The following is a 25,986-nucleotide window of genomic DNA, read 5'->3' as shown; positions in this document are numbered from 1 at the left end:
TGCAGTAAAGGCTGATACATATTGTGTGTATGATTTTTGGTACTTTGGACTTTAATATTATATATCAAAGAAGAGAGAGGAGACATATGTATAATTCTGGATCCATAAGACTTCCAAGAAAAAAAATACTTCCTCAATAAATCCTATTATATGATCAGTGTTTTCAGTTATTAAAGCTACTACTTAGCAGATAAAAAGAGAACAACATATACTGGACTTCCAGGAACAACTTCAGATTAGAAAGCAAGACTCACTCCTGTTTTGCCCCTCTAGTTTAAAACCATCAATTATAATCTGAAAGGGAAACTATTTTCAAATACCCTTAGTAACAAGTATACATTAAACAAGGGACAAAAAAAAAAAAGGAACAGAGCTCTACTTTTTTTTTTTTTTTTTTTCCGGTACGCGGGCCTCTCACTGTTGTGGCCTCTCCCGTTGCGGAGCACAGGCTCCGGACGCGCAGGCTCAGCGGCCATGGCTCACGGGCCCAGCCACTCTGCGGCATGTGGGATCCTCCCGGACCGGGGCACGAACCCGCGTCCCCTGCATCGGCAGGCGGACTCCCAACCACTGCGCCACCAGGGAAGCCCGAGCTCTAGTTTTGAGCGATGTGTTATCACAGCTAACTTTGCAGTCATAGTCCCCAAATGCTTTCAATGTACTAATGCATTCAATCTCTTCATAAGCTTATCAGTACATACTATTCCTATTATGAGGAAACTGAGGCTTAAAGTTAAGTAACTTATTCAAGGTCACAAAACTAGAAAGGAGTGAAGCTGTGATACAAACACAGGAAGTCTGATTCCGAACTCTGAATTCTTTACTGTGTTAGTGGTTCTTGCCCTGATTCATTGATCCCTTTTTGTAATACACACTTCTGAGGTCCCTTTTACAGTCCTAACGTGAAATTCAGATAATATTACCCACTTATAAAAAATTAATATAATGCTTTAATTGTAACATGAAAGATAAAAAGAATTTATAAAATGTGTGTTTACTATAAAAATAATTTTAAATTATGATTTTAATTAGAAAATTTCAGGCAGAACTTACTGCCAACAACAACAAAAATGCATAGAAATTTCCAAAATGTTTGTGAGGGTAGAATTGTCCTAATGGAGAGGATCCCTGCACTACTGTATACTTTCTGCTGTCTCAGAGATTCTGTTAGAGTTGCATTCTTTCACTTTTTTCCTTTCGATACACATGTCGAGATCCTTGCTCACCTTTACAAACAAACATAATTACAAAATCTGTACAGCCTCATTTCTTAAAATCTGAAAATTCAGGAAGAACACAGGGCATCGTTTTACTCTGGCAAAGAAATTAGTGTCAGTTAAATCTAGTTCCAACCACCACGTATCTGGCCAACTAATTTCTTACCGCTTATTTTAAATTCAATGGCAGATTATATACTCTTACCCTTTTAAAGCTCTAAAGCTTTCCTCATTTGGCAACTAAAGATCATTATGGGAAAATCACACTTTTAGAAATAGTTTTAGAATTTGTTATACAATTAAATCAATACCTCACATTGCCCAGTTTACAGTTAGAAATAATTCCCCTCCATCCACCCACGTGATCACGAAAAAATAAAAGAGAGAGCCAAACTAGGTCCCTTTCAAGCGCAGACCTGTTCTCTGGGATGCAGGCAGCTCGCCGGCAGCAGGCAGTGTACCTGTTGCTCCAGGAGGCAGCGCATAAGCTGAAGATGACGGTGGAGCTCCTGGTCCGCCATGCTGGAAGGATGCTCCAGAGGAAGGGGGAGGAGGGAAAGAGGCAGTGGAGCTGGAGGTAGGTGGAGAGGCCTGGTGCTGTGCTGTGTACAGTTGAGACTGCCCAGAATAGGAAGAAGCAGAAGATATGTACGGGGTGTTAGGGTAAGCGTTAGAAGCAGAAGGAGCAACAGGCTGCTGAGGTCGATACACTGCTGACCCCCCTGTTCCGAAGGAATACTGCTGGGCTGGTTGATAAGCTACACCAAGGAGAAGAAACAGAAATTTTAATCAGTTACAAATTTATTCAGACAGCAACAGAAAACCAAAGTTATCTCATTCTATGGAAATTATTTTCAATTCTTCTAATAATAAGCTACAACCAAACATTACCCACTTAAAACACGTTATGCTTTTGATAGTCTGGATGCCCTAACTATACCAAAAGTCGCTGGATCCAGTCTTTGAACCCTGCCATCTCCAGACTGCTGCTGGCTATGAAAATCTTTGAGTCATCAGACCCAAGAACCAGAAGACTGACCCTTTTCTGAGACGTCCTGTTCCTGTGAAGACTGCAGTGACACTTACTAGCCATCAGATGGAGCCATGCAGTAATTACACATCCAAAGCAGTCCCCTTTACAGTAAAAGTTAAGGGAGCTTGGAGGCAGCTCAAGACCTCTTCCACCATAACAACTGTAGGGTAAGCACTATTGTTATGAATCAGATACCTTCTCCAACATCTAGTAAAATCATCAGCTACTCAAATTCTGGATTTGAGCACAGTTCCAGATTAATAAGCAACTCTGTATGATCCCTGACAAGACAATTAATATATTTCTTACACTGCACAAAGTTGGTTAGTAAGCAGACAGCCAACTAATGTTTTAATGCAAAGACCTGAACCCAGATACCATTACCTTTTGTGTGACCATGGGCAGAATATGAACCTCTGCAGAGGGAATCTAACAGAACTGTGCTCATTCTACTCTGAAGACAGCACTTTCACGCTGAGCACTGAGTGAAAAGCTGTATCAAATTTGTACTCATGGTAAGTAAGAACACCCATCTTATGAGCACAGAACACGCTCATTAAGATTAGTTCTTGCTAGGTAACATCCTCTTGTTTTATAGTAGTTGTTCAGTCATATAATTGTCCACTCTGAGATTTGCATTTTTGCTTATTTTAAATTTTAAAATAGAGGTGATGTTTTACTTTGCAAGTGTAAATAGTTTCTTAAAAAACATGAAAGCCAATAGGGGAAAGGTCATTATTATACATTTGTCAAAATTCACAGAGTGTCTGACACCAAGAGGGAAGCCTAAGATAAACTACTCCGAGCGAAACTGGTGAGTCAGTGTAGGCTCACTGACTGTAACAAATGGACCACCGTGGTGCACGATGTCTGTGGTAGGGAGGCTGTGCACGGAGGCAGGAGGTATACCGAGGCTTCCTGTACTTTCCACTCAATTTGCTGTGAGCCTAAAACTGCTCTAAAAAATAGTCTGTTTCCTAAAAAAATTAAATAAATGGAAGACGACAACAAATGTCCCTTGGAACCAATTTTCCAAAAATGGTTTGCATCATCTTGCCTAAAGGAAAAGAATATGTACCAAATAATTTCTAAAATTCTATCTTTTTATACCAAAATCATGGGACAACTGACTTAATCTTTAACAGGCTCAGGAATAAGAGCCAACTTGTTCTGAATGGACTGACACAGGAGCTGTTTCCTAGCATGTTGATTCAGGATGCCTCCCAGGGAAACCATGCTTCGCTATAGCAAGGACTCAAGTCCCACACAGAATGGTTCTTTCTTTACTTATTAAAACTGATTTGATCATGGCTTTGGAGCTTCAAAGTAAACAATTACTACACTACATAAGACAAGACATGCTGCTGTGACAGGACTTCAGGGTCACACTACTTACGCTGTGGCTGTGGATAAGGTGGTACCTGGGTGTGCATATGACCGGGAGATGTGGGAAGCTGAGCTGTGGCAACATTTGGATTAACATTCCCATGCATTAGGAAGCCTGGAGGTGGAGGATTTTCTCCCTAGGAAATGAGAATATGGTAAAAAGGAGGATTACATTTGGAACCAAGAATCTTACCAGATGGATTTATAATATTTGAAATGGAATTAAAAAAAAAAACTTTGTGTAAAAAAATTGCATTTCGTGCATACTATCTTCTTCAAGACACATTTTCTGAGCAACACATTTTGTGTGATTTAAAGATTAGACAGGTCCCAAGTAATAGTAGCAATGAATGGCAAGAGATGCTAACAGCCTCATAAAATAGGGTCTATGATATTTATAGTAAGTCACTAGGATTTTCCATCTCTACTGAAGTCCATCCACGACTAATGCTTCAGAAATATTAGGTATAAATGCCACAAGGAGATATTATCTTCTCTACGATGTTAAAAAAAAAAAGAAGAAGAAGAGGAGGAGGAAGAAGAAAGGAAAAAATATTCAGTGAAATCAGATTTAAACCACTGATGAACCTTGGTTGATGTTTTTCTAGTTCAAGTCAATTTAGAACTGCAAAAGAAGAGGAGAGTAGTAAGAAAATAAATTAATTGTGCTAAAAACTGCTTCTTGCATCCTAAAAGCACTAAAATGCAATAAGCAGATAGACAGATGGGGGGAGGGGAACTTAAGGGAGGTGGGTAGAGAATATATAACTATATATTTAGGTGAGCAGAATTCTGCTCAAAGAGGAATAATGAAGGATATACCTGTGTATCAGAGGGAGAGGCTGCAGGTGGATGGCTGGGAAGGGCGGTAGGAGTTTTGTTACTCCAGGTAGTGACAGTGGGGGCAATTCTAACCTGAATTGAACAAAGAAATACCAATCACAGAACATAAAACATGAAAATGTTAAAAGAAGAAAAAAAAAAAAACCCAACAGGCATTAATGGCCAGATGCAAAGCAAAAAATAAGAGCGGCAAGATAGCACACATTAGCCAGGCAATTGCTTTCAAGGTAGCTGGGATTCCAAAAGAAAAAAACACCTTTCATAAAAGAACAGGGGAAGGGAGGTAGTAGAAAAATCAATATGAAAACTAAATCAAAGCAAGAAGAACAATGCCGTTCAAGTGTCAAGAGTAAGTGGGAAAAGGTAAGTTCTGTAAGTAGGGAAGGAAAGAAGACATTCCGGAAAAAAAAAAAAGGTAATTGAGTGAAAAAGTGATTTTTGAAGCACTAAGTGTATTCATGCTACTATTAGATGTGTAAACATATTGCTATAAGCCCCCTTTTCCTGATCTCATTAGAGCCACCAAAATTATGTTAGTTCCGTATGAGGCTTAGAATCATACAATCAGAGCATATTAAAGATCATCCAATCTAATCCCCACCCTTTACCATTGAGAAAATCAAGGCCCAGAGAAATGAAGGGGCTGGCTGAAGTCCATACAACTTGTTGATGATGGAGCTAGGACTGATTCTAGCTCTCCTGATTCCCAGGCCAGTGTTTGCTACACTACACCATGTTGCTTACCCTGGAGTCCAGAGGTTTTCAAAAAAAATTTTTTAAGCCATCAGGATATTTTTTGTCAAGTAAATCTTTGTAGAAGAAACTCTATCATATAAACAATTAACAGCAAAGATGTGCTGGTTGTAGTAGGAAATCAGAAATCAGAAATCAGAAATCAGAAATCCCTTTACTCCTGCCTATAAGCATGCCTTTAAAACCACAAGCCACTGTCCTCATTCAACATATCATAAGCTTTAATCAAGAAAATCACTGTGTAATTTATGACTGAATTTGTTTTCCTTTTCTTAAAGTATGAGACTGCTAAGTCACAGTATAATAAAAGTCTTTCAAGGTTTTTACATTTTCCCAGAAAGATTAAACCCAAGGACATAAGGAGTAAATATTCTCTTCTCCCAATGTAGAGAACACCTTACTTCAGTGCCCTGACACAGCGAGGTCAAACTCAAGGTGCTTAGCTTAGGAGTTCCAATCCTGTTAACCATTAACTAGCCATGCTGACAAATTCAAGCTCTATGTCTTAAAACTCTGGTTAGTCGCTAGACTTCTCCACCTCTCAGTTTCCCAGCCATCACCTGATTTGCCCTATCCATGTCATAGACTTTCTAAGTCTAGCAACAAGAGTGGGGAATTTAGTTTTGTTTACCAATATACCCTCAACAGGGAGAATAAAGACAGGCCCTTAAATTCATATTTGTCAAATGAACGAAAAAACAAAACAGAGAGTAGTACAGTTATAATTATATTTAAATGTAATCTATCCTGATTAAGTAGCAATCAAAAGCATAATAGACAAAAGAGCATGAGTTTTTTTTTTTTAGTTTTTCATGGTTTTATGCTTACTTTTGCTACAAAATATAAAAATGACCCCATCAATTCTATCAGCAATTTGTTCTATTTTAAAATGGGCAGAGGGACTTCCCTGGTGGCGCAGTGGTTGGGAATCCGCCTGCCAGTGCAGGGGACACGGGTTCAAGCCCTGGTCCAAAAGGATCCTGCGTGCCGCGGAGTGGCTGAGCCTGTGTGCCATGGCTGCTGAGCCCGCGTGCCTGGAGCCCCTGCTCCGCGTTGGGAGAGGCCACCACAGTGAGAAGCCCAGGCACCACAGCGAGGAATGGCCCCCGCTCGCTGCAACTGGAGAGAGCCTGCACGCAGCGGCAAAGACCCAACGCAGCCAAAAATAAATAAATAAATAAAATTTTAAAATAAATAAAAAGGAGAGACTGCCATCGAGGTGGTTTCATCTCAAAAATAAATAAATAAATAAAATGGGCAGAGTACCTACTAACATTGTTATCAATCAAGACCATTTATTACTTACGAAAATATACTTTTTATTTAAGAACATGAAGGTTATCTGCTGGTCTGGAAATATAAGTTTCTACATGAAATAGTAAAAGACAATAAGAGGTCACATTTTATGCCACTAACCATTTGGCAATTTTAATTTAATAAATAAATTAGTTAATTAATAAAAATTATTTAATCATCTTTACATTCCCCATGACCTACAACTTCATATACCTTTGGTCACTCAACTTTTCTCTAATATAAAGTTGTCCAAAAAAATGTTTGTATTCTGGATACAGAAGACATAGTAAAATCACACTAATGACTCAGAAAATAATACTTAGAAAGAGACTATTTTCTAAAAACGTTTTAAAAAATTGACCAAATTACCCACAAAATTGTTCCCACTACTTTACTCAGTTTGTTAGATGAATCAAATTGTAAAAATTTCAAGAACAGATGTACATGTGTAATTTAAGTTTGAGTGATGGAGAAATAAGAAGATATCTCTCCAGAGAGCTTAATTTTACCTAGTTTGTAAATTATTTGACTAGCTTAAAGGGGTAATTTTTAAAAACATCATAAGTGCTACTTTCAAGAACAGAAAAACTATAACCATTAAAATAATACGTTGCCTAGTTTTATCACTGGTCTTTTACTCAAGAAGCTAAAACCACCAATTTGAAATATATAAATGTTCCTACTTAATCTGGACCATATCACTCACATGGGGATAATACTGTTGAGCTGGAACTCTTGGCATCTGTGTGTGGCCAGCAACTGGTCCAGGCCTGCCCTTGGGCAGCTGCTGCCTCTCATAAGGAATTTTAGGTGACTCCTGTTGTCCTGGTGCTGGATTTCCTTGTGCTCTACAAAGTCTGTCACGAAGCTGCACAATATTTGGCTATAAGAAGCAATGGAAGAAAGCAAAGCAAATTGTTAAGAGTTCACCCAACTATATATGAAAGCATGTTGATCTTCTTAAAGTAAGCTTGATCATTCATATGATTTTTGTTCGTATGCTGTGTATTATGCAATAAACCCTGGCACATTAGGGTCTGACATCATGGTTTCTAATACTCAAGACTGACACCAAAGGTCCATTATATACAGTGTAACTTGTAATTTAACTGAGGCAGGGATTTGAATTATGCCTACCACATGGTAGTAGGCAATATCAATGTCACTTATCATCACTGCTCTTTTGCTGTTTCTCTTGCAGTTGAATAATGCTCACAAATCACAAAAGCAGCTGAAAAAATACAACTTTGTTTCTCTGCAGGGAAAAAAGGCTCCAAAAGAGAATCAACTGCTAAAGATGGTGATGGAAGAAAATGGTGATCTATGAAAGACATGAAAATTAATAAAAAAAGAGATGCTTGAAATAAATTAAAAGAGTTATGATGTCAAACTCAGGGTAGCTCACACAGATCTATAATTATATAGATCTATAGTAAGTATGAGTTTACCATATACACGTTCTAGTTATTAACAAACAACAACAAAAAAGCAATGTGTTTAAACTGTTTCAGCAAGAATTCATTTAATATCTATAAAAATTATACATTTCTATAAATTCATTAAAGGTTTAAACACATCATTTAAATTTTGTAGGCAGACTTAGGTAAACCTGCCTTTTATGGAGGGGAACTATATACTATAATGATATTACAAAGTCTCAGGAAATATTCCCCAGAAAATACTAAGAGTATACTGAGATATATAGGCGGAAGTAATGTCAAAATTACAAGTTTTGCATAAAGAATGTTCTTTAAAAGTCCAAAGAAAAGCATGAAGAATAATGTATAGAAAATGTATGTGATTATAAACAGTATTAAAAATAAAGAGTTTAATTCTCAGGCTAGAAGGTCTAAAGGTCTTAGAGTAAGTTAGTCTTAAAATAAAGGGTCTTATAATTCAATATAATAATAAGAACTTATTAAGTAAAAAATCCTATAAAACTATTATACCAAAGTCATTATAAAGATAAAGACTTTGTTTCTATTCTACTTAATATTCTCATTAACAATTCAGAAAGACGTGAGCTGGATCCTACATGTAAGTGTATACAAAACCAACTAGAGAGTCATACCTCCACAGTCCTGGAACACAGATACAAGTATTTTTACTCAATGAAATTACTCAATGAAATTTACTGACAATTCCCTAGAACAGACAAAATACTGAAAACAATTAACTAAAAAATTTCATCAAAAACAGAATAAACTTTAGAACAAAAAGTATAGAAATAAGAAAAGGCTCCGAATTAAGCTCTAGAAGATACACAATGCAGATAGAAATATCCTACTTATGGAAAATCTTCCTCACTCCCCACCCCAGCTTCCACCCATGCTGCTCTATTGGGTTTAGATTTCCCTCTTCTGTGCTCCCACTACCTCTATCATTGTCCTTATCACTTTGGAATCCCATGTATACTTCTGCTGTCATTTTGAGTTTGGAAACTCCCTCAGGGAAAGGATCTTGGCAATCCTATTCATCACTACATATTCAGTCACTTATTGAATTGAAACAAGTATCATGAAAAAGCCCAAGTTTTATTGCACACCAAATAAGGACACTAAATTAGGAATGTGATGTAGTTCTCTCTGCCTTGAATACTTGAATACACCTGAAATTACCCTTGAAGACGTGTCAATAATATCCACCTATTAGGTGACAGAAATTCAACTGCTCCAAATCATTCCACCTACTAGTACCTTTGTTTCATACTGAGTGCTGTCTACTGAACTCACCTTACTCACACATTCGAAGAAGAAAAATGGCCAGTTCTAATTACCTGGTTGGTGTTATCAGGAAGAAAAGCCAGGGCTGCAGCAATACTGCCCTGGGCTGCCAACAAATTGGCATACTGACTCATCTTCTCAGCCAAAAGAACTCCTACAGTATTAGTGTCCATGGCTTGGGTGAGTTGTACGGCTTTTCGCAGGATGACAACTTTCTCAATCAGATCCTAAATGAGAAAAAGAAAGGAGAGTGAAGGAGAAACAGACAATGATACCAAGATGTGTACTGAGAGGAAGCAGGAAAAGATAAGGAGTTACTAAGATTTCCAAAGCCTACCAAAAGTACGGTACTTATTATCACCAATATTAAGAAGGTCTGCAAGAGTTGACCACCATTTAGGTAACTGAAAAAGCGAGGAGGAAGGTCTCCTACTCATGGTTAAGGCATAGGTTACCATCTTCTCCCATACATCCTTAAATTGCCAGAGACTTGTCTCCTGAGCTAAAACAGGCAAATATCCAAAGTGAAAGTGACAGGCTGATGTCTGAAGGCAGAAACTGGGTTCCAGCATGTATAAGAGGAAATATTATACTATTATACTATGTATACTATAAAAATAGTACTACTAAGCCTCCAAACAGGCTTAGCATTTCAACCTGAAGTTTCTCATAATGCTCTTCAATACCTATTCTTTCAACACTAGAGAGCTATGCTTCAGGTATAAAGTACAAGAATATCCCATCTGCCCTTTATAAGTACACCAATCCAGAAGTGTGAAAACAAGTGTGTTTTCTCTCAGAAGCACTTAGAAGGAAAAACCTTGATTCCTACAAGACTTTCGGTTTCAATAGTGATCTTTAAAGCAACAACCATACTGAGAAAATCTCTCTGCAGAGACAAAAAGAAACATTAGACTGAAATTCCTTGAGACTCTGCTGACTAAATGCTTAGGAATAAAAAAATCTAAATATATAGTTACTCAGCACCAGAGAATAGTCCCCACGTTTTTCACTTCCTCTCTTGCCCATGTATTAGTGCTACACGGGATCCCATTTACCTCTTACTTTCATTTTCCCTGAACCATGAAGACTGCCCATTGGTACTGGGGACCCCTCCCATTCCTTACCTTTGCCCAAGGCACACAGGATCACTGGAGGCAGAGAAAGGAGCAGGAGGAAAAGAGGTAAACTCTATGGCTGTTTTCATGCTCTTGCCACCTACTTCCCTCAGTAACTACCATATCACAACTTGGTTCTCACAAACAGTTGCATTCCCATTTTACCATCCCATCATCTCAAACTCTGCCTCTCCAAATATAGCAATAAATACACATAATTATCCAGCAAAAGACCTTCTAAAACATAATTAAGTAGGGTGAAAGCAATGAACTTCTGGAACAAATCAACCTCTAGAATATAAATAGGGTGAAAGACAGTACTAGAAAGGAAGCACCTTTTATTTCAAAGATACTAACCTGAAGGGACAAAGGACTGCTTCCATCTTGAGCTTTAGTCCAACATGCAACTAGTTTCTCTACATTCCCTGCACAAATATAGCAGAGACATGCCTGAGTCTGCAGGAGGCTATCACCTTCACTTTCAAGCCTGGTTCCCAAAAGATCTATAGATCAAGAGGAAAACAAATAAGATTATATATAAGGCAATCTGTGTATGAGGTCATGAGCAGCCCAATAATATTTTCAGAGGTATGGATCAAACTTCATAACCAATGAGTAGCAGGCAGAAATAAAATCACCGTCATGTAAATGTTCAGTAAATATTTATTTGTTAAATGAGTGGAAAATGAGTGGCAAATTTTATATAATAAACAATTTCACAAGATTCTGTACCTAGCTGTAGAATGGATTTATATTTATTAGAAAAAATTAAAAGTGGGAAAAATGTTTGAACAGAAAAATCCTAATGAACATTTAACTGCATTTCATCATGTCAGGTGCTTTTGTAAGCAGTGGACTAAAATATGGCACATTTGGAATAAACATCAATGATAGGTAGACTACTCTAAATTATTTATGATAGAAAGTTAATATCTTGTAAGTTTTATATTCTCAAAAACTGTCAAGGTTGTTCATTTTTATACTAGCAGCCTAAAGCTTCTGTTCTTACATATAATGAATACTATTCCTTAGTCATTAGTTCAGTCATGGCCTTTAATGGTAATTTCTACTCAAATGTTATAATTATTAATTTTATCAAGCTAACATTTATTAAGTGAGAGCTGATTATGTGCCATTTACATATGAATAGACTAAGACTTAGAAATTAATTTTTCCTAGGTCATATAGCTAGATAGTGGCAGAAGCAAGAGTCTCAGTTTGGTCTGTCTGAAACCAAAATCATTAAATAATATTATTTTTAAAAATGACTAGTAGGTATGCAGAAGCAACGTAGTTAATAATAACTGAAAAAAGCATTCAAATGAGAACTTCATTTTCTTATCTGTTATTATTAGGTTTATAAAAATTTATAAATAAAATCTGCCATTAATTTTATTTACAATATACCACACCATATACATAATATAAATATAAAGCTCATCTTACCACAAAGGGCAGAAAATTCATCTGGTTTAGCATAAGTCAATACTGCAGCTAAAGCCTCTCTCCAATTTTTAAGATCACAAGACTCGACAATCTCTTTCCAGTTCTTCATCACTACTGCAGTAATTAGCTTAGGAAAGGAAAACAAAAGGAGAATTAAAAGCTTTTGGTATATTGATAAAAATTAACTCTGGCTAATCAATCAGTCTTTCAAAACTACTACTCACAGTATTTCATGAAAAAGTAGCAGCAAAGCGAAGTATATCCTTAAACCAACTGACATAAAAGATATTTTCCTCAACAACAACAAAATCACACTAACATGTTTTATAAAATGCTGAGAAGGAGAACTATAGGGTGTTACCAAAACATTTAACAGGAGGACAAGACTTAGTCTGATGGATCAGGAAAAGCTTTCTGAGCATATAGACATTTAAGATATGAAGTCAGAATTAATTTCATCGAGAAGGAAGAAACACTGCCGACCAACGGAACACTAGGGGCAAAGTCCTGGGAGAGAAAGGCACATGGAGTGTGTAAGGAACTGAAAGGCAGCCAGTGTGGCTAAAAGATAACAGGGGAGGGAGTGACACAAGACAAGGCTGGGGACACTGACAGCAACCAAAGCTGCTGGGACTGAACACTGGGACAACTTTCATGGAAAGAAATTTAATATCATCAAGCAGGGGCTTAAAAATGTACAGACCCTCTGCACCAGAAATTCCGTTCCTAGGACTACAGCCTCATTAAACAATTAGAAATTCGCACAAATCTTTAGGCACAACAAGGATGTTTACTGCTATCTTAACTACATTAGGAAAATATTAGAAACTACCTAAACATCCCCAAATAAGGGAAATAATAAATCCCTACTATAGAATATTATAGAGCAATTAAAAAATTTTTGTAAGAATTTTTAAATGATACGGGAAAATGATTACAATGTAAGTGACAATATACATAAAACCACACACATATATACCTGTATAATTGATTCTGTTTTTAAAAATTCTACAAATACATAGAAAGAGATACAAAAGGATATGTACCAATCTGATGGAAGAATTAGGGGGTATTAAAATTATTATTTTTAACATTTTCTATGTTCTAACTTTTCTATGATAAAAATATCAAAAGTATTTTTCATTTAAAATATTATATATGTAAACAACAAAAACTGGGATAACCATGCCAAGCTATCAACAATAACTATTTCTGGGTCAAGGAATTATGGGTGGGATTTTTTGTTCTTTACTGTTTTCTGAATCTCAATTATCTATAATAAGAGTGCTTTGCTTTTATAAACAAATGCTGCTGTTTGTTTATTTTTAAAATAACATACCCTGGTAATTTTGCTTTGGGATTTTGCAAAGTACTTTTTCTGGGTTCGAGCCAAGAGTTCTTGTCCACCTGCTATGGCCAATATAATGGCATCAGCCATGCGGTTATCATGTAAACAAAGGTCAACAGCACTCTCAAAGTTACCCGTCAGCAAAGCCTGAGTAATTAAACCATCAATATCTGCAATAAAGAAATAACACACCCAAGTTAAATAAAGGTTTTTGTTACAAGAAAAAAACACTACACCTATGAATTTTTACAAACACACACAATGGAGAACACAATGCTGATTTCTGAATATTACTGGTGGATTAATTTCTAACACAAACTGTTGATATCTATGGAAATATACTGAGATACATATAAGTAAAATCAGGTAAAATAACATATTTTCCAGATTGCCTAAAATGTAATAATAAAGATCATTTACAGTTTCTATCACATAGGTTTCAGATCATATCATCATTTTTAAGGTAGTGATTACATGTACTAAATGATAACTGAGTTCTTTTCAACCCTCTACCACCTGTGACAAAACGTTTCTAACCTAAACTGAGGGACTATTTGCTTTCAAATGGTTAAAAGAAATTAGAAATCAAAACCAACAGATTCTTACCCCCACTGATGGAGATGTTAAATGTTCCTCCAGCTGATGGTAGAAATTCAGATTCTTGTTTTTCCTCTTTAATGCGCTAAGGAGATGAAAAGGGCAGCAATTTAGCCAGATGAAACTGGAATAATTTACCAGCAAAACAAAATTTAAATATGATTATTCACTTACTGACTAGATGACATGCCAAGTTATCCCAGAAAATTTCTCAGATCCAAGTTTAAACTAAGAACTATGACTTCCTTAAGTATTAACTCTCATTGTACAATCATAAATAAAATCCAAAGTCGTCAGAAATAATGTTAAACAAACTTAAGTGTACATATCCATATTGGGAGCTCAGAAGATACTGAAGCTGAAGAATTTTTGTTTTCTTAGATACCTCAACTAACAGTAGCTTGAAACACACAAAATGTTTTATTTATTTATTTTTAAATATTTATTTATTTATTTGGCTGCACCAGGTCTTAGTTGCAGCTCACAGGATCTTCGTTACTGCGTGCGGGATCTTTAGTTGAGGCATGCGAACTCTTAGTTGCAGCATGTGGGATCTAGTTCCCTGACCAGGGATTGAACCCAGGCCCCCTGCATTGGGAGCACAGAGTCTTAGCCACTGGACCATCAGGGAAGTCCCACAAGATGTTTTAAATTATACTATATTTAGATCTTTTTTTTTTTTTACATTTTTCTAACTTAGATCTTAAAACAACCTTGCTTCAACACATCTAAAAATTCTAATAGGTATAGTTATAAGAGTCTTTCGGTTTTAACTGACTCAGTCGTGAAAAAAAGAAAACCACCTGGCGTCCTTATATAAATGCAATATAAACAGATTATTTATAAATATACTGAAATTCAATTAGAGATTTTGTGTTCACTTAAATTAGTCACACCTGGAACAGCAGGTTGATCTGGTAAAAATATATACAGTTCTGTTATAAATTTCTGAAACCACTTGTAAGACTGAGTAAAAATAAATTCAATATTTTATTTCTTTAGAAGAAAAGAAATATAATGGAGGCATACTGCTGGCAAATACTTTAAATGCTTTCTCTTCTAGGCATAAAAATTCAAAAGAAGACAAAAAATAAAATGTATCAGAGATTATAGAGAAATTAAAAGAAAAAAACACATCTGTCTTACATGAGATAAAATATCTATCTTCTGTGCTCGTGTTACCTACACATCTGAATGTTAGTGTCTAGAATTCAAAGTCAGAAGCATTTTTGAATTGGATTATTTTATTTTATTTATTTAGTTTTTTGCGGTACGCGGGCCTCTCACTGTTGTGGCCTCTCCCGTTGCGGAGCACAGGCTCTGGACGCGCAGGCCCGGCAGCCATGGCTCACGGGCCTAGCCGCTCCGCAGCATGTGGGATCCTCCCAGACCAGGGCACGAACCCGTGTCCCCTGCATCGGCAGGCGGACTCTCAACCACTGTGCCACCAGGGAAGCCCTGAATTGGATAATTTTAGTGTAGAGCACAGCAGAGCATCATCTGTTAATAATGCTTAATTAGTTAATACTGACTATTATAGGAGAATAACTATAACCTTAATTCTCTCCCCAACAAAAGAGAAGCATTTTAGAATTTAAAAACTGAAATTAAAAAATTGTAAAACTGAGCCTCCCTGGTGGCGCAGTGGTTGGGGGTCCGCCTGCCGATGCAGGGGATACGGGTTCGTGCCCCGGTCTGGGAGGATCCCATGTGCCGCGGAGCGGCTGGGCCCGTGAGCCATGGCCGCTGGGCCTGCGCGTCCGGAGGGAGCCTGTGCTCCGCGGAGCCATGGCCGCTGGGCCTGCGCGTCCGGAGCCTGTGCTCCGCGGCGGGAGAGGCCACAGCGGTGGGAGGCCCGCATACCGCAAAAAAAAAAAAAAAAAAAAAAATTGTAAAACTTGTTATTCATACTGAGGAATAAATCAGATACTGATCTGATTATATTCACTAAAAAACTTACCAAAAAGATCTAACAGTTTTTCAAATTTGCTTTCAAAAAGCAACTAATAAACTTTTATATATGGACTTCTGAAATATACATGAAGTGAAAAAATGCACAACTTATTATGTGCTGGTTATCTTTAGTGTGTAAGCTACTATGTTTTATTTTACATAATAATAGCATCATCAAGATAAAGGGGAGGGCTTCCCTGGTGGCGCAGTGGTTGGGAGTCCGCCTGCCGATGCAGGGGACACGGGTTCATGCCCCGGTCCGGGAGGATCCCACATGCTGTGAAGTGGCTGGGCCCGTGAGCCATGGCCGCCGAGCCTGCACATCCGGAGCCTGTGCTCCGCAATGGGAGAGGCCACAACAGTGAGAGGCCCGCGTACCGCAAAAAAAAAAAAAAAAAAAAAGATAAAGGGGAAGATATTACCACCTTAAACAACATTTTTTCAAATGTTCTGAAAGCACACATTGATGACTACTGTTTTGTTAAATATATATTTACCTATAACTTCACGAGTGTATTTACAAATGGCCCTCTTTGATAATACATAGTTAGTCCAGTTGTATATAAATGAAAGTATGTTTTTTAATGTATCCTACAATTCTGTCTATGTATTCCCAAAATTAGTTCAAATTTTCAGCAAGATTTTACCCATATCCTGTATTCCTGAGTTAAATGTTAGAAGATCCACTTCTAAGGAAAGTATTTTTAATAATCATCTTGTAATAGTCTGTTTACTGAGGAATTATAACTTACTAAAAGGTTATAAGCAACTTTATATAATCAGAATATCCCCATATCACAAAGAACAATGAAAAAGTCAAATATGAGATGAGAAACAAGAAGTTGTTGATTAATTTTCTAAGATGAAATATAATTAGAAAGCAAGAAAAGTAAATTATAGAATTCTATATTAGTGGCTTAAAAAAACTCAGAAAATTAAAAGGAAAAAAATTAATGATACAACTCTGTGTTCAAGGACTCTTTTTACCTAGTTATAAAAATTGTCACTACGACTCAGGATGCATTTATAGTGACTCAGGACGATCAGATTATTTAGTGAAATATTCTTTACTTGGACTCAAAGTTCAAGATTAATTCAGAAGCTTATGCCACTGATAGTGAGTTGTAAATATTAATGTGTCAAGAAAAAAACATTAACTTTACATGCCATGCAACGTGGATTTCTGAATAAAGTATCTTTTCAATTTGGCATCTTGATATGCATCTGACCAAACTAAGTCAATCTCACATCAGCTGTTAATTTTAAACCATATAATCCAGAAGCTAGGTCAGAGAACTAAAAATTTTAGAGATGATACTTCTATCAAATTAGTAAACAGACTTCTACCTTAAACATCTCTAAGAAAACTCCGGCTTTATTTTAGAACAAGTAGTCAAGAAAATTTTCCATATTTCAATGTGAGATGAACAAATATCACATTTTCCCAATGTACTTAAAAATGAGAAAAATAAGTACCTCTCCCAAGAGCTGCTCTTCAGCAGCAGGGCTCTCCTCCCCATCACTCTGTGCTACTTGGTCAGAGTCTTTAAGAGCCTTTGGTACACAAAACAATGACAGAGGAAATTGAAGAATGTAGCATTAAAAGGTTATTAGTGAACAAGGAAGACAAAAGACCCAACCAACAACATTCAGAGCTAGTTTAATCATAAGAAGCAACACTAAGTAAATTTATTTGAGGAACATCATTAGAGGAAAAGCAGAGAGCCATTACTGCTAAGACCTAACACTTCTTTCCTGCCAAACGTCCCTCAGCAACAAAGAGCTTAACCTTAAGTATCTGAGCAGTCATTGATTTCATTTTACCTCTGTTGTGAAATTCAAACATAGGAATTTCTACTAGCTATAACTAGCTCTACTAGCTATAACTTATGCTATTTTAAAATGAGAATTATTCATGTATTAAAATGCCTACAATAAGCATTTGTTTTTAAACTGTAAAGCAATAAAACAAATTTCCTAAATTATATTTTCTTCTTTATGACCTAAACCAAAGTTTTAGAAGGTAGCTATTTTTAAAGGCCTTCTCTTACCACATCAGGTCCATCCACTTTGTTCAAGGCCGAAGCAATCTGAAATAAAGACAACAACTCAGCTACCAAATGGAATTCTATTTCAAGGCATATAGCAAATGTTCACCTCTTACTCCATTCTCATTGGCAAAAATCCAAAATTCAGATCAGGGGTAGCATGTTTAAGAAAAGAATAAAATTTTTGCAGAACTGATTCTCAATGGTGCTAGTTTCAGTTACATGGATCTATTTTATTGCTCACACGTCATCTTACTCTGCTATTCAAATTGTAAAACTAACCTCAAAACAAGCATGTTTTCTTCTACTTTGTTTTATTTTATTTTATTTTTTATTTATTTATTTTATTTTATTTTTATTTTTGCTGTACGCGGGCCTCTCACTGTCGTGGCCTCTCCCGTTGCGGAACACAGTCTCCGGACGCACAGGCTCAGCGGCCATGGCTCACAGGCCCAGCCGCTCTGCGGCATGTGGGATCTTCCCGCACCGGGGCACGAACCCGTGTCCCCTGCATCGGCAGGCGGACTCTCAACCACCAGGGAAGCCCCTCTACTTTGTTTTAAATAAAATAATTTAAAAAATATTTCTTCAGAGACTCACTATGGAAAGAACTGCTACTAGAAGTATTTTGACAATCAAATTTTATTTCATTTTTTGCTATCAGGTTTGCAGTAAAACTTTCATATTAATCTCTTGCAAACGAAGTTATAGGATCAAGAAGTTTAGACTAATAATAAAGTTAAATATAAAAAATCTAAAGGAGTGAGCAAAGACACATGACCAGTAAGCAGCGGAGCTGTGATGTGAGCCCAGGTCTATCTGACATCAAAGGGGCACTAATCTTCAATGTGCTCAGCACTGACTGCCCAGAGTGCACAGTATCCAACCTGTTCCGCATATGCGATAACTCTGCAATGCTATAAAAAACTTCAGTCATTTTCAAAGAATGACAAAGGGTCAATACAAATTATACAAAGAATCCTAAATATATCCTTCAAGGTTTCCAAAGTCAGAGTGTTTTAACTGCTGTTTATGTTAACACTGTGGAATAATTATTAAGCCCCTGTGAGAAGAAAACTATAAAACTGGAATATGACCTCCTTTTTTAAAAAGTAATCTTTTTTTTTTTTTACATTAAAATGTTAAGCAAGTCACTTGGGCTTTTTGTTTATTCAGGTTTAGTACAATAAAACACCCTTGTTCCAAAATATTTACTAGTTACCTGTGAGCTGGACCAACTTAATAAACAGTTTGGGAATTGTGGGCTGAAGGCATAAACAGTGGGGGTGTAAAATAGTACCCTCTTTTTCATCACTTAAGCTGTAGTGAATGCAGGGTGATCTCTTAAGTTTCCCTCTCTCTTTCCTCCAGGGCCGCTGACTACACCTCCTCTTAAAAAACTAAATGTCATTCCCAGTGTTTGAGGTTCACAGACTCTTTTCTTTCAAGGCCCAGTTCTCCCTGACACAGCTCTTTAAATCGAGTTTGAATTAAAGGTGGTTCTAACAGCTTCTAAACTCAGGTACAATGAGGAGTTTCACCTTTAACAACGTGTACGCAAAACTTTGGCAACCAAGCGTAAATTCTTATTAAATGTTTACTGAATGATTTGAAACAATTTGTGTAGAACTTTTTAAAAAATAAAAACACCTATGCTACATAAATATTTCATTTGTGTAAGCACAGCCTTTAAACTTTTCCAGAAGTTTACCTTCTTTCCTAGGTCTTCTTTTCTATATCCTAGAAGTTCAAGGTATTTTCCACGAGAATCATCCTCAAAGTTTACCTTTAAAAAAAAGACATATTCTTGAAACAAAGAATTGCATTTAAAGGCCTAATTTTTGATTAACTGCTCAAATTCCAAGCAGAATTATTAAAATTACCTAAAGTTTACTATATCAACCAGAAGGTTGTTTGTAAGAGAATCCAAAGAAGTTTTTTTAAAGAAGTTATTTTTTAAAATAGTAAGCCTACTAGTAATTAATTACCCGGGTTGAATAAAACTTACTTTTAAACTAATTTTTGTAAAAACAAAGTCATGTCCAAAGGTTACATGAGTGCAAAACTCACATTATGTGAAACATGTGATGTCCTAAAACTCTTTCTTAAAACTCTTACTCACAAAATATAAAAATAAATTTAACCTTATTGCATTCAAGATTTCTTTTCTTTGGAAAACTCAGAATTGAGAAATAGATATTCCCGTGGAGACAAAATGACAAACTGGAAAATTCTATTTATTCTACTGTCGTAAATGCAACTCAGTAAAAGAAATGAGAAATGCCTCCAACCTCTCTCCCCTATACCTATTCCCTCTTTCCCCATTTTCCTTAATTGGACCTACTACAAAAATTAAATACTCTGTGTTTTTATTAGACTAAGCTTTATGTTCTAATTTTAAAATAGGTCTGCTGAATGTTATGTCTCTCTCACTTACAAATAGCTATTATATTATTTTTTACTTATTAAAAAAGTATTTCAAATTAGGCTTTTCACAGCAGAGAAGGAAGAACTCTTGACATAAAGTGTTAGGTCATGTACTCTCCATATGGTTTAATTTCATCAGGAGATCCCGAAATCACATTCTCTCGATTGTTTCTTCAACAGGAAGACCGATTTAGAATACGATGGAAATAGCTGAATTTGCAGATAATGAAATAAAACTGCTTAACACCAACTTTACCTTCAAAAAGGACCACACATTCTTCTCAAACTCAGTCTGAGCAGCATCAATCTTCTTCTGACAATAACTGACAAATCCTTGTGACTGCACGGCCTGCTGAAGTTGGGCTGACCGGCTAAGGAATTCCTCTTCTGTTACGACCTGACTGATGCGCACGTGGTGTTGCTGCAGCTGCTGCTCAGCTCCCTGCTGAGGCTGTGTTCTGACACTCACAAAGGTAACCAGTTTGCCTCCAAACTAGAACAGCACAAGTAAACAAAATCAGTTCCAACGACAAGGATGTGGCCCTCAAACGTACTGACTGTAAACCGGCTAAAGGAAAAGAACTCTGGCTCTGGATGCAATTGGTGATACACTCCCCTACTCCACAACCTGACCCCAGCCTTCAATTATTATTCCTCTTCACACTACCCACCGTCTACATAAAAGGTCCCAGTTGCTGTGCCCCACAATTTCTCACCTACTTGCTTTTACTAACTTCCACATACTAAATGCTACGCCTCTTCAAAGCCTGGGCAAATGTCACCTCTGCCATCCCAGATGCCCTCAGTATATTATATATATCTCTCTCTCTTTTGATTCAACTATTAGCTGTACATATTTGCCTCCCTTTCTACTCTAGGCTCCAAGTTTTAAAAGGTGGTGGATTATGCTGCTGCAAAATATGCATTTGACATAGGATTATTTTGAGCTGAAGAATACTGAAAAACAACAGGAGCAAAAAAGGCACCCTGACCTCCTCTTTTCTTTCTGAAAGCAGGAGATGAAACTCACATGTGAGAGCTGCTCTCCCTACACCAGGAGGAAAGATATATTCTTATCACCAGACATGGGAGTCCAGGATGGGAGAACTCTATACAAACAGACCTTGTTAAATAAAAATTATCTCCATCAGTCTCTACATATTTTAGTTACTGTTCCACAACTGCCATTCTTTGTTCAACCTAGCATATAAGCACTTAGGTTTTACCACTCATTGGGGTCTTCATTTCTCTATGGGGGGGCTCCCATGTACATGCTTGCTGTCATTCTCCTATTAACCAGGCTCAGAACTCTTCCTTTGGCCTCTCAAATTCATTCCTCAGGTCTAGGTATTGACCTCTTCTGAAATCTCTTGGATTTATTTCTTCCTTTTACATTGCTATTTTTCTGCCTAATTCTTTTTGCACTGAACTGCTGTATGACTGCACATCTACTCTTGTCTTTTCCCCTTCCAAACCATACTACATACTCTCATCTTCCTAAATAATAGACCTGTGATTATGTCACTTTTGGATTTAATTAATCTCTCATCCCTCTTGTCTGGTCTTCTCCACTATCTGCTCTCCTGCCTTTGAATCTTTGCTTTTATCACTTTCCATTTTACTTACTGAATCCTAACAATCCATCTAGTTAGTTCCTTCCTTCCCTAAGTAATTAAAACATTTATTATTATAAAATTATGTATGGACAAGGCTTAAAAGAAAAATCAAACTGTACAGAAAAGCCTCCCGCCCCTCCAATATAAGCTACTTGAGGACAGAGACTCTATCTAGTTCACAGGTATGTTTCCAGTGCCTAAAGTGGTACCTGACAAACAGAGGATGTTCACTATGTATTTATCTTTGGAGTGAAAAGTGCATGTCCACTCACTAATACTGAAGTATTATAAAGACAACAAATAACACTCCTTTCTTCCCCACGTGAGTCTGGAACTAAGTACGAGAGATGGAGAATCAAAATATCAGCTTTAGTACAGTCCTCAGTGCTGCTGGGTTAGAGGCTATAGTTTAGATGTCCAACCACAGTGGACCTTGTAACAATTAGAATGTAGACCCTCTCAAAAAGAAAAGAAGGAATGAAGGAAGGAGACAGAGAAGGAAGACAAGTTTAATAAAGTGGGGTAGGGAGAATGGTGCAAAGGTTGCACAACAAGGTGAATGTACTCAATACTGCTGAACTCTAAGTTTTAAAATGGTTAAAACTGTAAACTTTGTTATGTATATTTTATTACAATTTAAAAGAAAAAAAAAAGGGAGTAGGTTTCACTTTTCCCGAGAAACCTTTCTGAGTGATGAAAACTCACAAACATATCTCAAACTTATCCCTCTTCCGTCTGAGTGATCCTATAATAACACTTTACAGTAAGTCCTTTGTGTTTATGGACCATAAAAGCAAATCCACCTACTGAAAAGGAAGCCCCAACAGGTCTTCGGACCCACTTGGGTGGCTTCTTCAGAGGCAACACTATACGATGCTGAGCAGTCTGCTGAGGAATTTGTAACGGGGGAAGGGGCTGTCCTGTGCCAAATGGATCAAGATTCCCAAAAGATGATGAAAGCTAAAAAATAAAATAAAGTCAGATTTTTGAAACTTATGCAAGACTATATTACATGTTTTCAAGTCATATCCAAGAAATTTTTTATCACAATTATCCAATTAATCGTTATCATTGATCAGTAAATTTATTTTCAAAATAATTACACAGTAAGATGTTTTTTTTCAGGTGTTATAATAAAAAACCTTAACACTTCCTATTACCTTGTCAACTTGTTTCTGCCTTAAACCATCTGCACTCCCTCCCATGATAGAATAAACACTGATACGCCCATCGAAGGAAGCAGCTGATAAGACAGCAGGATTTCTGGGACACCACTGAATATCAAAGCACCACTGTGTGTTGGTGGGAAGTTCATATAACACCTAGACCACAAAAAAAAAAAAAAGTCAGAAAAAAGTATAGCCACTTTATAGCCAAAACACCTGAATTAATATGATCAACAAGTACAACTTTATTGAACATTTACTTTTAGAAAGTATCCAGCCAGGAAAAACAACAATTGTAAAAATTTCTTTAAAGTACAAGAAAAGTTCATTATGATAAAAAAAAAAAAAAAAAAGAAATGCTGCTCAAAATTTTGACCAGATTTGGAGTAAGTACATCTTAAAAAATGAGGTTTTCCTGTTTTTACTGAAACGGTACTAGAGGATGCACTCGAAAGACCAGAATACTCTATTAGGGTCAACTTGCTGAACTCTAAAAGATCGATGGGGTCCTAGCCAACCGACTTTGCCTGCCAAGACCCAAAGAACCACGTTTAGATTATTTGAAGATCAAATTTCAAAAAAAATTCTTGAGAAGGAAAAATTCACCAAGTGTGGCTTCTTGTCAAGTGAGAAAACATGTACACATCATTCTTATTACTGCAGAATCAAAAGAGAATTTGGCATTATCAGTTTTCTTTAGAAGGAAAAGAATATAGAAAAACTATTAAAAATGGCTGATATAAATAAATAATGTAATAATTGTTTACTAACTTTACAATGTAATAATGTAATAATTGTTGCTAACTCAGTGTGATGGTAACTGATGCTCTTAGGAGCACAGGTTTTATGGCTTTAAGAAATAAATCAAATTTACTTAACTTTGGCTTCCTTGACAGTTAAAATAATGTTTTATTTTATAAGAAAACAAAATTAGGTGAAAAGGCATTTAGCTTGCTCCTCTTTGATGCTTAAACTGATTTATAAGATTATTAGCTTCTTGATATCTGAATCACTTGTCTATTCCTAATTTGCATTTGAATAAAAATCTACTAGAATTTTTAGTTGCAGCATGCATTAAAAGTTTATTCCTTCAAAGTCCAAGCACACACAACTAAGCATGTGCAAAATATCATTTTATCAAATTACATAGTTGAAAAAGAACAGTAATTTCCATGAATTTTGAACTCACTTGGGAAAGCACAGTGTAAAATGAAACACGTTCATTATTTGGTCTACAAATCTTATGAAGCAAAAATTATTATTTTTTCTCGTCTCCTTTAACATTAGTGTTTCTATATTCTTACAGACATCACTGCATCTGAAAACTTTAAACCACAAATCAAATAACAAAAGTGCTTGCTTTAATTTTAATGTTACAGATTAAAACCTATTGAAGAGGGCTTCCTTGGTGGCGCAGTGATTAAGAATCTGCCTGCCAATGCAGGAGACACGGGTTCCAGCCCTGGTCTGGGAAGATCCCACATAGCACGGAGCAACTAAGCCCGTGCACCACAACTACTGAGCCTGCGGTCTAGAGCCCGCAAGCCACAACTACTGAGCCCGCATGCCTAGAGCCTGTGCTCCGCAACAAGAGAAGCCACAGCAATGAGAAGCCCGCACACCGCATTGAAGAGTAGCCCCACTCGCCACAACTAGAGAAAAGCCTGCGTGCAGCAACAAAGACCCAATGCAGCCAAAAATAAATAAATACATACATTAATTAATTAAAAACAAAAAAAAACACCCATCAAAGATACTTATTTTTACTAGCATACCATCAGGGCAACTAGGAAGGCACTGGCAATAAAAGTTTAAAAGCTGTAATTAGAATCTATGGTCTCTTGCCCACTAGTGAAAGAGAGGGAAACCATTCAACCATTAAGAAGAAGAAAAATAATAGGTAAAAGAGATTTTTAGCCCACAACCCAAAGCAAATGAAATTATATTTATATAATATTTATATTTAATAAGGTAAAATCCCTCATCTAAGTTTCCATGGGTAGAAAATATGACAAATATTTTATTCTAAAGTATTATATTCTTGCTGTACAGTTCAGAAGACAGATTAAAAAGCTACGTCCCCTGATTTCCAAAAATCAAAGATCTTAAGGAAAAGTAAAGCAAGAAAAAGACCCAAACCTTGAACACTCCTACTTTGAGGACACTTATTTCCAGAAAACACATTAAATAAATCAAATCAAGTATTTCTGAGTCTAGTTAAACACCTTTGATTGGAAATGGTGGGTGGGGGGTGATTACTAGGTTCAAAGACACTATTTCAATGATTGATATTCCCAGATGAAACAGCTGAGCTTAGATAATGCTCGTAATAAAATCTCTGCTAGAGTTACATTTCACATACACCTCCATCTACTTTCACGTTCTTAATTTTAATCATGTACTATAGAATTCATATGGAAATTTTCTTATTCAACCAGAGATAAACTATTATAATAGCTGTAAGTTTGAGAAACATTTCCTCCCCATACCTCTCCTGTGTTTGGGTTGGAACAGAGAATCTTAGCATCTTTTCCACAGCTCAGCAACAATTCAGAATCCGCCATGCTCCAAGCAATTGCCAAAATCCCCCTGTAAGAAACACAAAGAGATGAAGACATTTTTAATCTTGAGAAAACCAAATTGTTTCTCTCTAGGTTTTAGAGACACACACTGCTAAGAGAAGTATAATGTCATATAATCTTTCTGGAAAGCACATAATTACATTAAATACTTGCATAAATTGGGTTATGTATATATAAGGATATGTACAATAAAAGTTTTACCTATGGATGGGTAGGAAATCTATTTCATGTTTTCTACTCTTTGCTTACTAACTTTCTACTTTTTGTTACTGGTGTAGTGCTCCTATTACATGAGTTTTTTTTAACTAAAAGGAAACATTTTAAATTTGCCTCACAAAGAAATATTACAGATCTGAATACTAAAGATTTGATTTTATAATTCTTTTTGTGTTTTAATATCCTTTGGATTTTTTATACTAAGTATAAACAGAGTA

General features: G+C 36.4%; 1 protein-coding gene across 19 annotated transcripts in view; it reads right to left on the bottom strand.

Moving 5' to 3' along the window:
• Window positions 1–25,986, bottom strand: part of SEC31A (SEC31 homolog A, COPII coat complex component) — a 63,882-nt gene that overhangs the window by 17,117 nt on the left and 20,779 nt on the right. For 6 of the 19 annotated variants that reach the window (XM_082606078.1, XM_082606093.1, XM_082606089.1 and 3 more), the window contains exons 8-23: window positions 25,460–25,559; window positions 22,965–23,126; window positions 22,612–22,764; window positions 20,445–20,681; window positions 19,473–19,547; window positions 17,765–17,803; window positions 17,190–17,267; window positions 13,770–13,845; window positions 13,155–13,333; window positions 11,816–11,942; window positions 10,727–10,872; window positions 9,305–9,478; window positions 7,235–7,411; window positions 4,459–4,551; window positions 3,647–3,773; window positions 1,634–1,975 (exon numbers count right to left, since the gene is read on the bottom strand). In XM_082606078.1, the coding sequence (XP_082462204.1) occupies window positions 1,634–1,975; window positions 3,647–3,773; window positions 4,459–4,551; window positions 7,235–7,411; window positions 9,305–9,478; window positions 10,727–10,872; window positions 11,816–11,942; window positions 13,155–13,333; window positions 13,770–13,845; window positions 17,190–17,267; window positions 17,765–17,803; window positions 19,473–19,547; window positions 20,445–20,681; window positions 22,612–22,764; window positions 22,965–23,126; window positions 25,460–25,559 (2,285 nt within the window). The remainder of the gene's footprint in view (window positions 1–1,633; window positions 1,976–3,646; window positions 3,774–4,458; window positions 4,552–7,234; window positions 7,412–9,304; window positions 9,479–10,726; window positions 10,873–11,815; window positions 11,943–13,154; window positions 13,334–13,769; window positions 13,846–17,189; window positions 17,268–17,764; window positions 17,804–19,472; window positions 19,548–20,444; window positions 20,682–22,611; window positions 22,765–22,964; window positions 23,127–25,459; window positions 25,560–25,986) is intronic. The other 13 variants (XM_082606094.1, XM_082606096.1, XM_082606079.1 and 10 more) reach the window with 9 other exon arrangements.

The sequence above is a fragment of the Mesoplodon mirus genome (genome assembly GCF_964341445.2).
Source record: "Mesoplodon mirus genome assembly, chromosome: 2".
NCBI classification, from domain to species: domain Eukaryota; kingdom Metazoa; phylum Chordata; class Mammalia; order Artiodactyla; family Ziphiidae; genus Mesoplodon; species Mesoplodon mirus.
The sequence above is the reverse complement of the archived record's forward strand: the minus strand, read 5'-3'. Positions and strand labels throughout refer to the sequence as shown.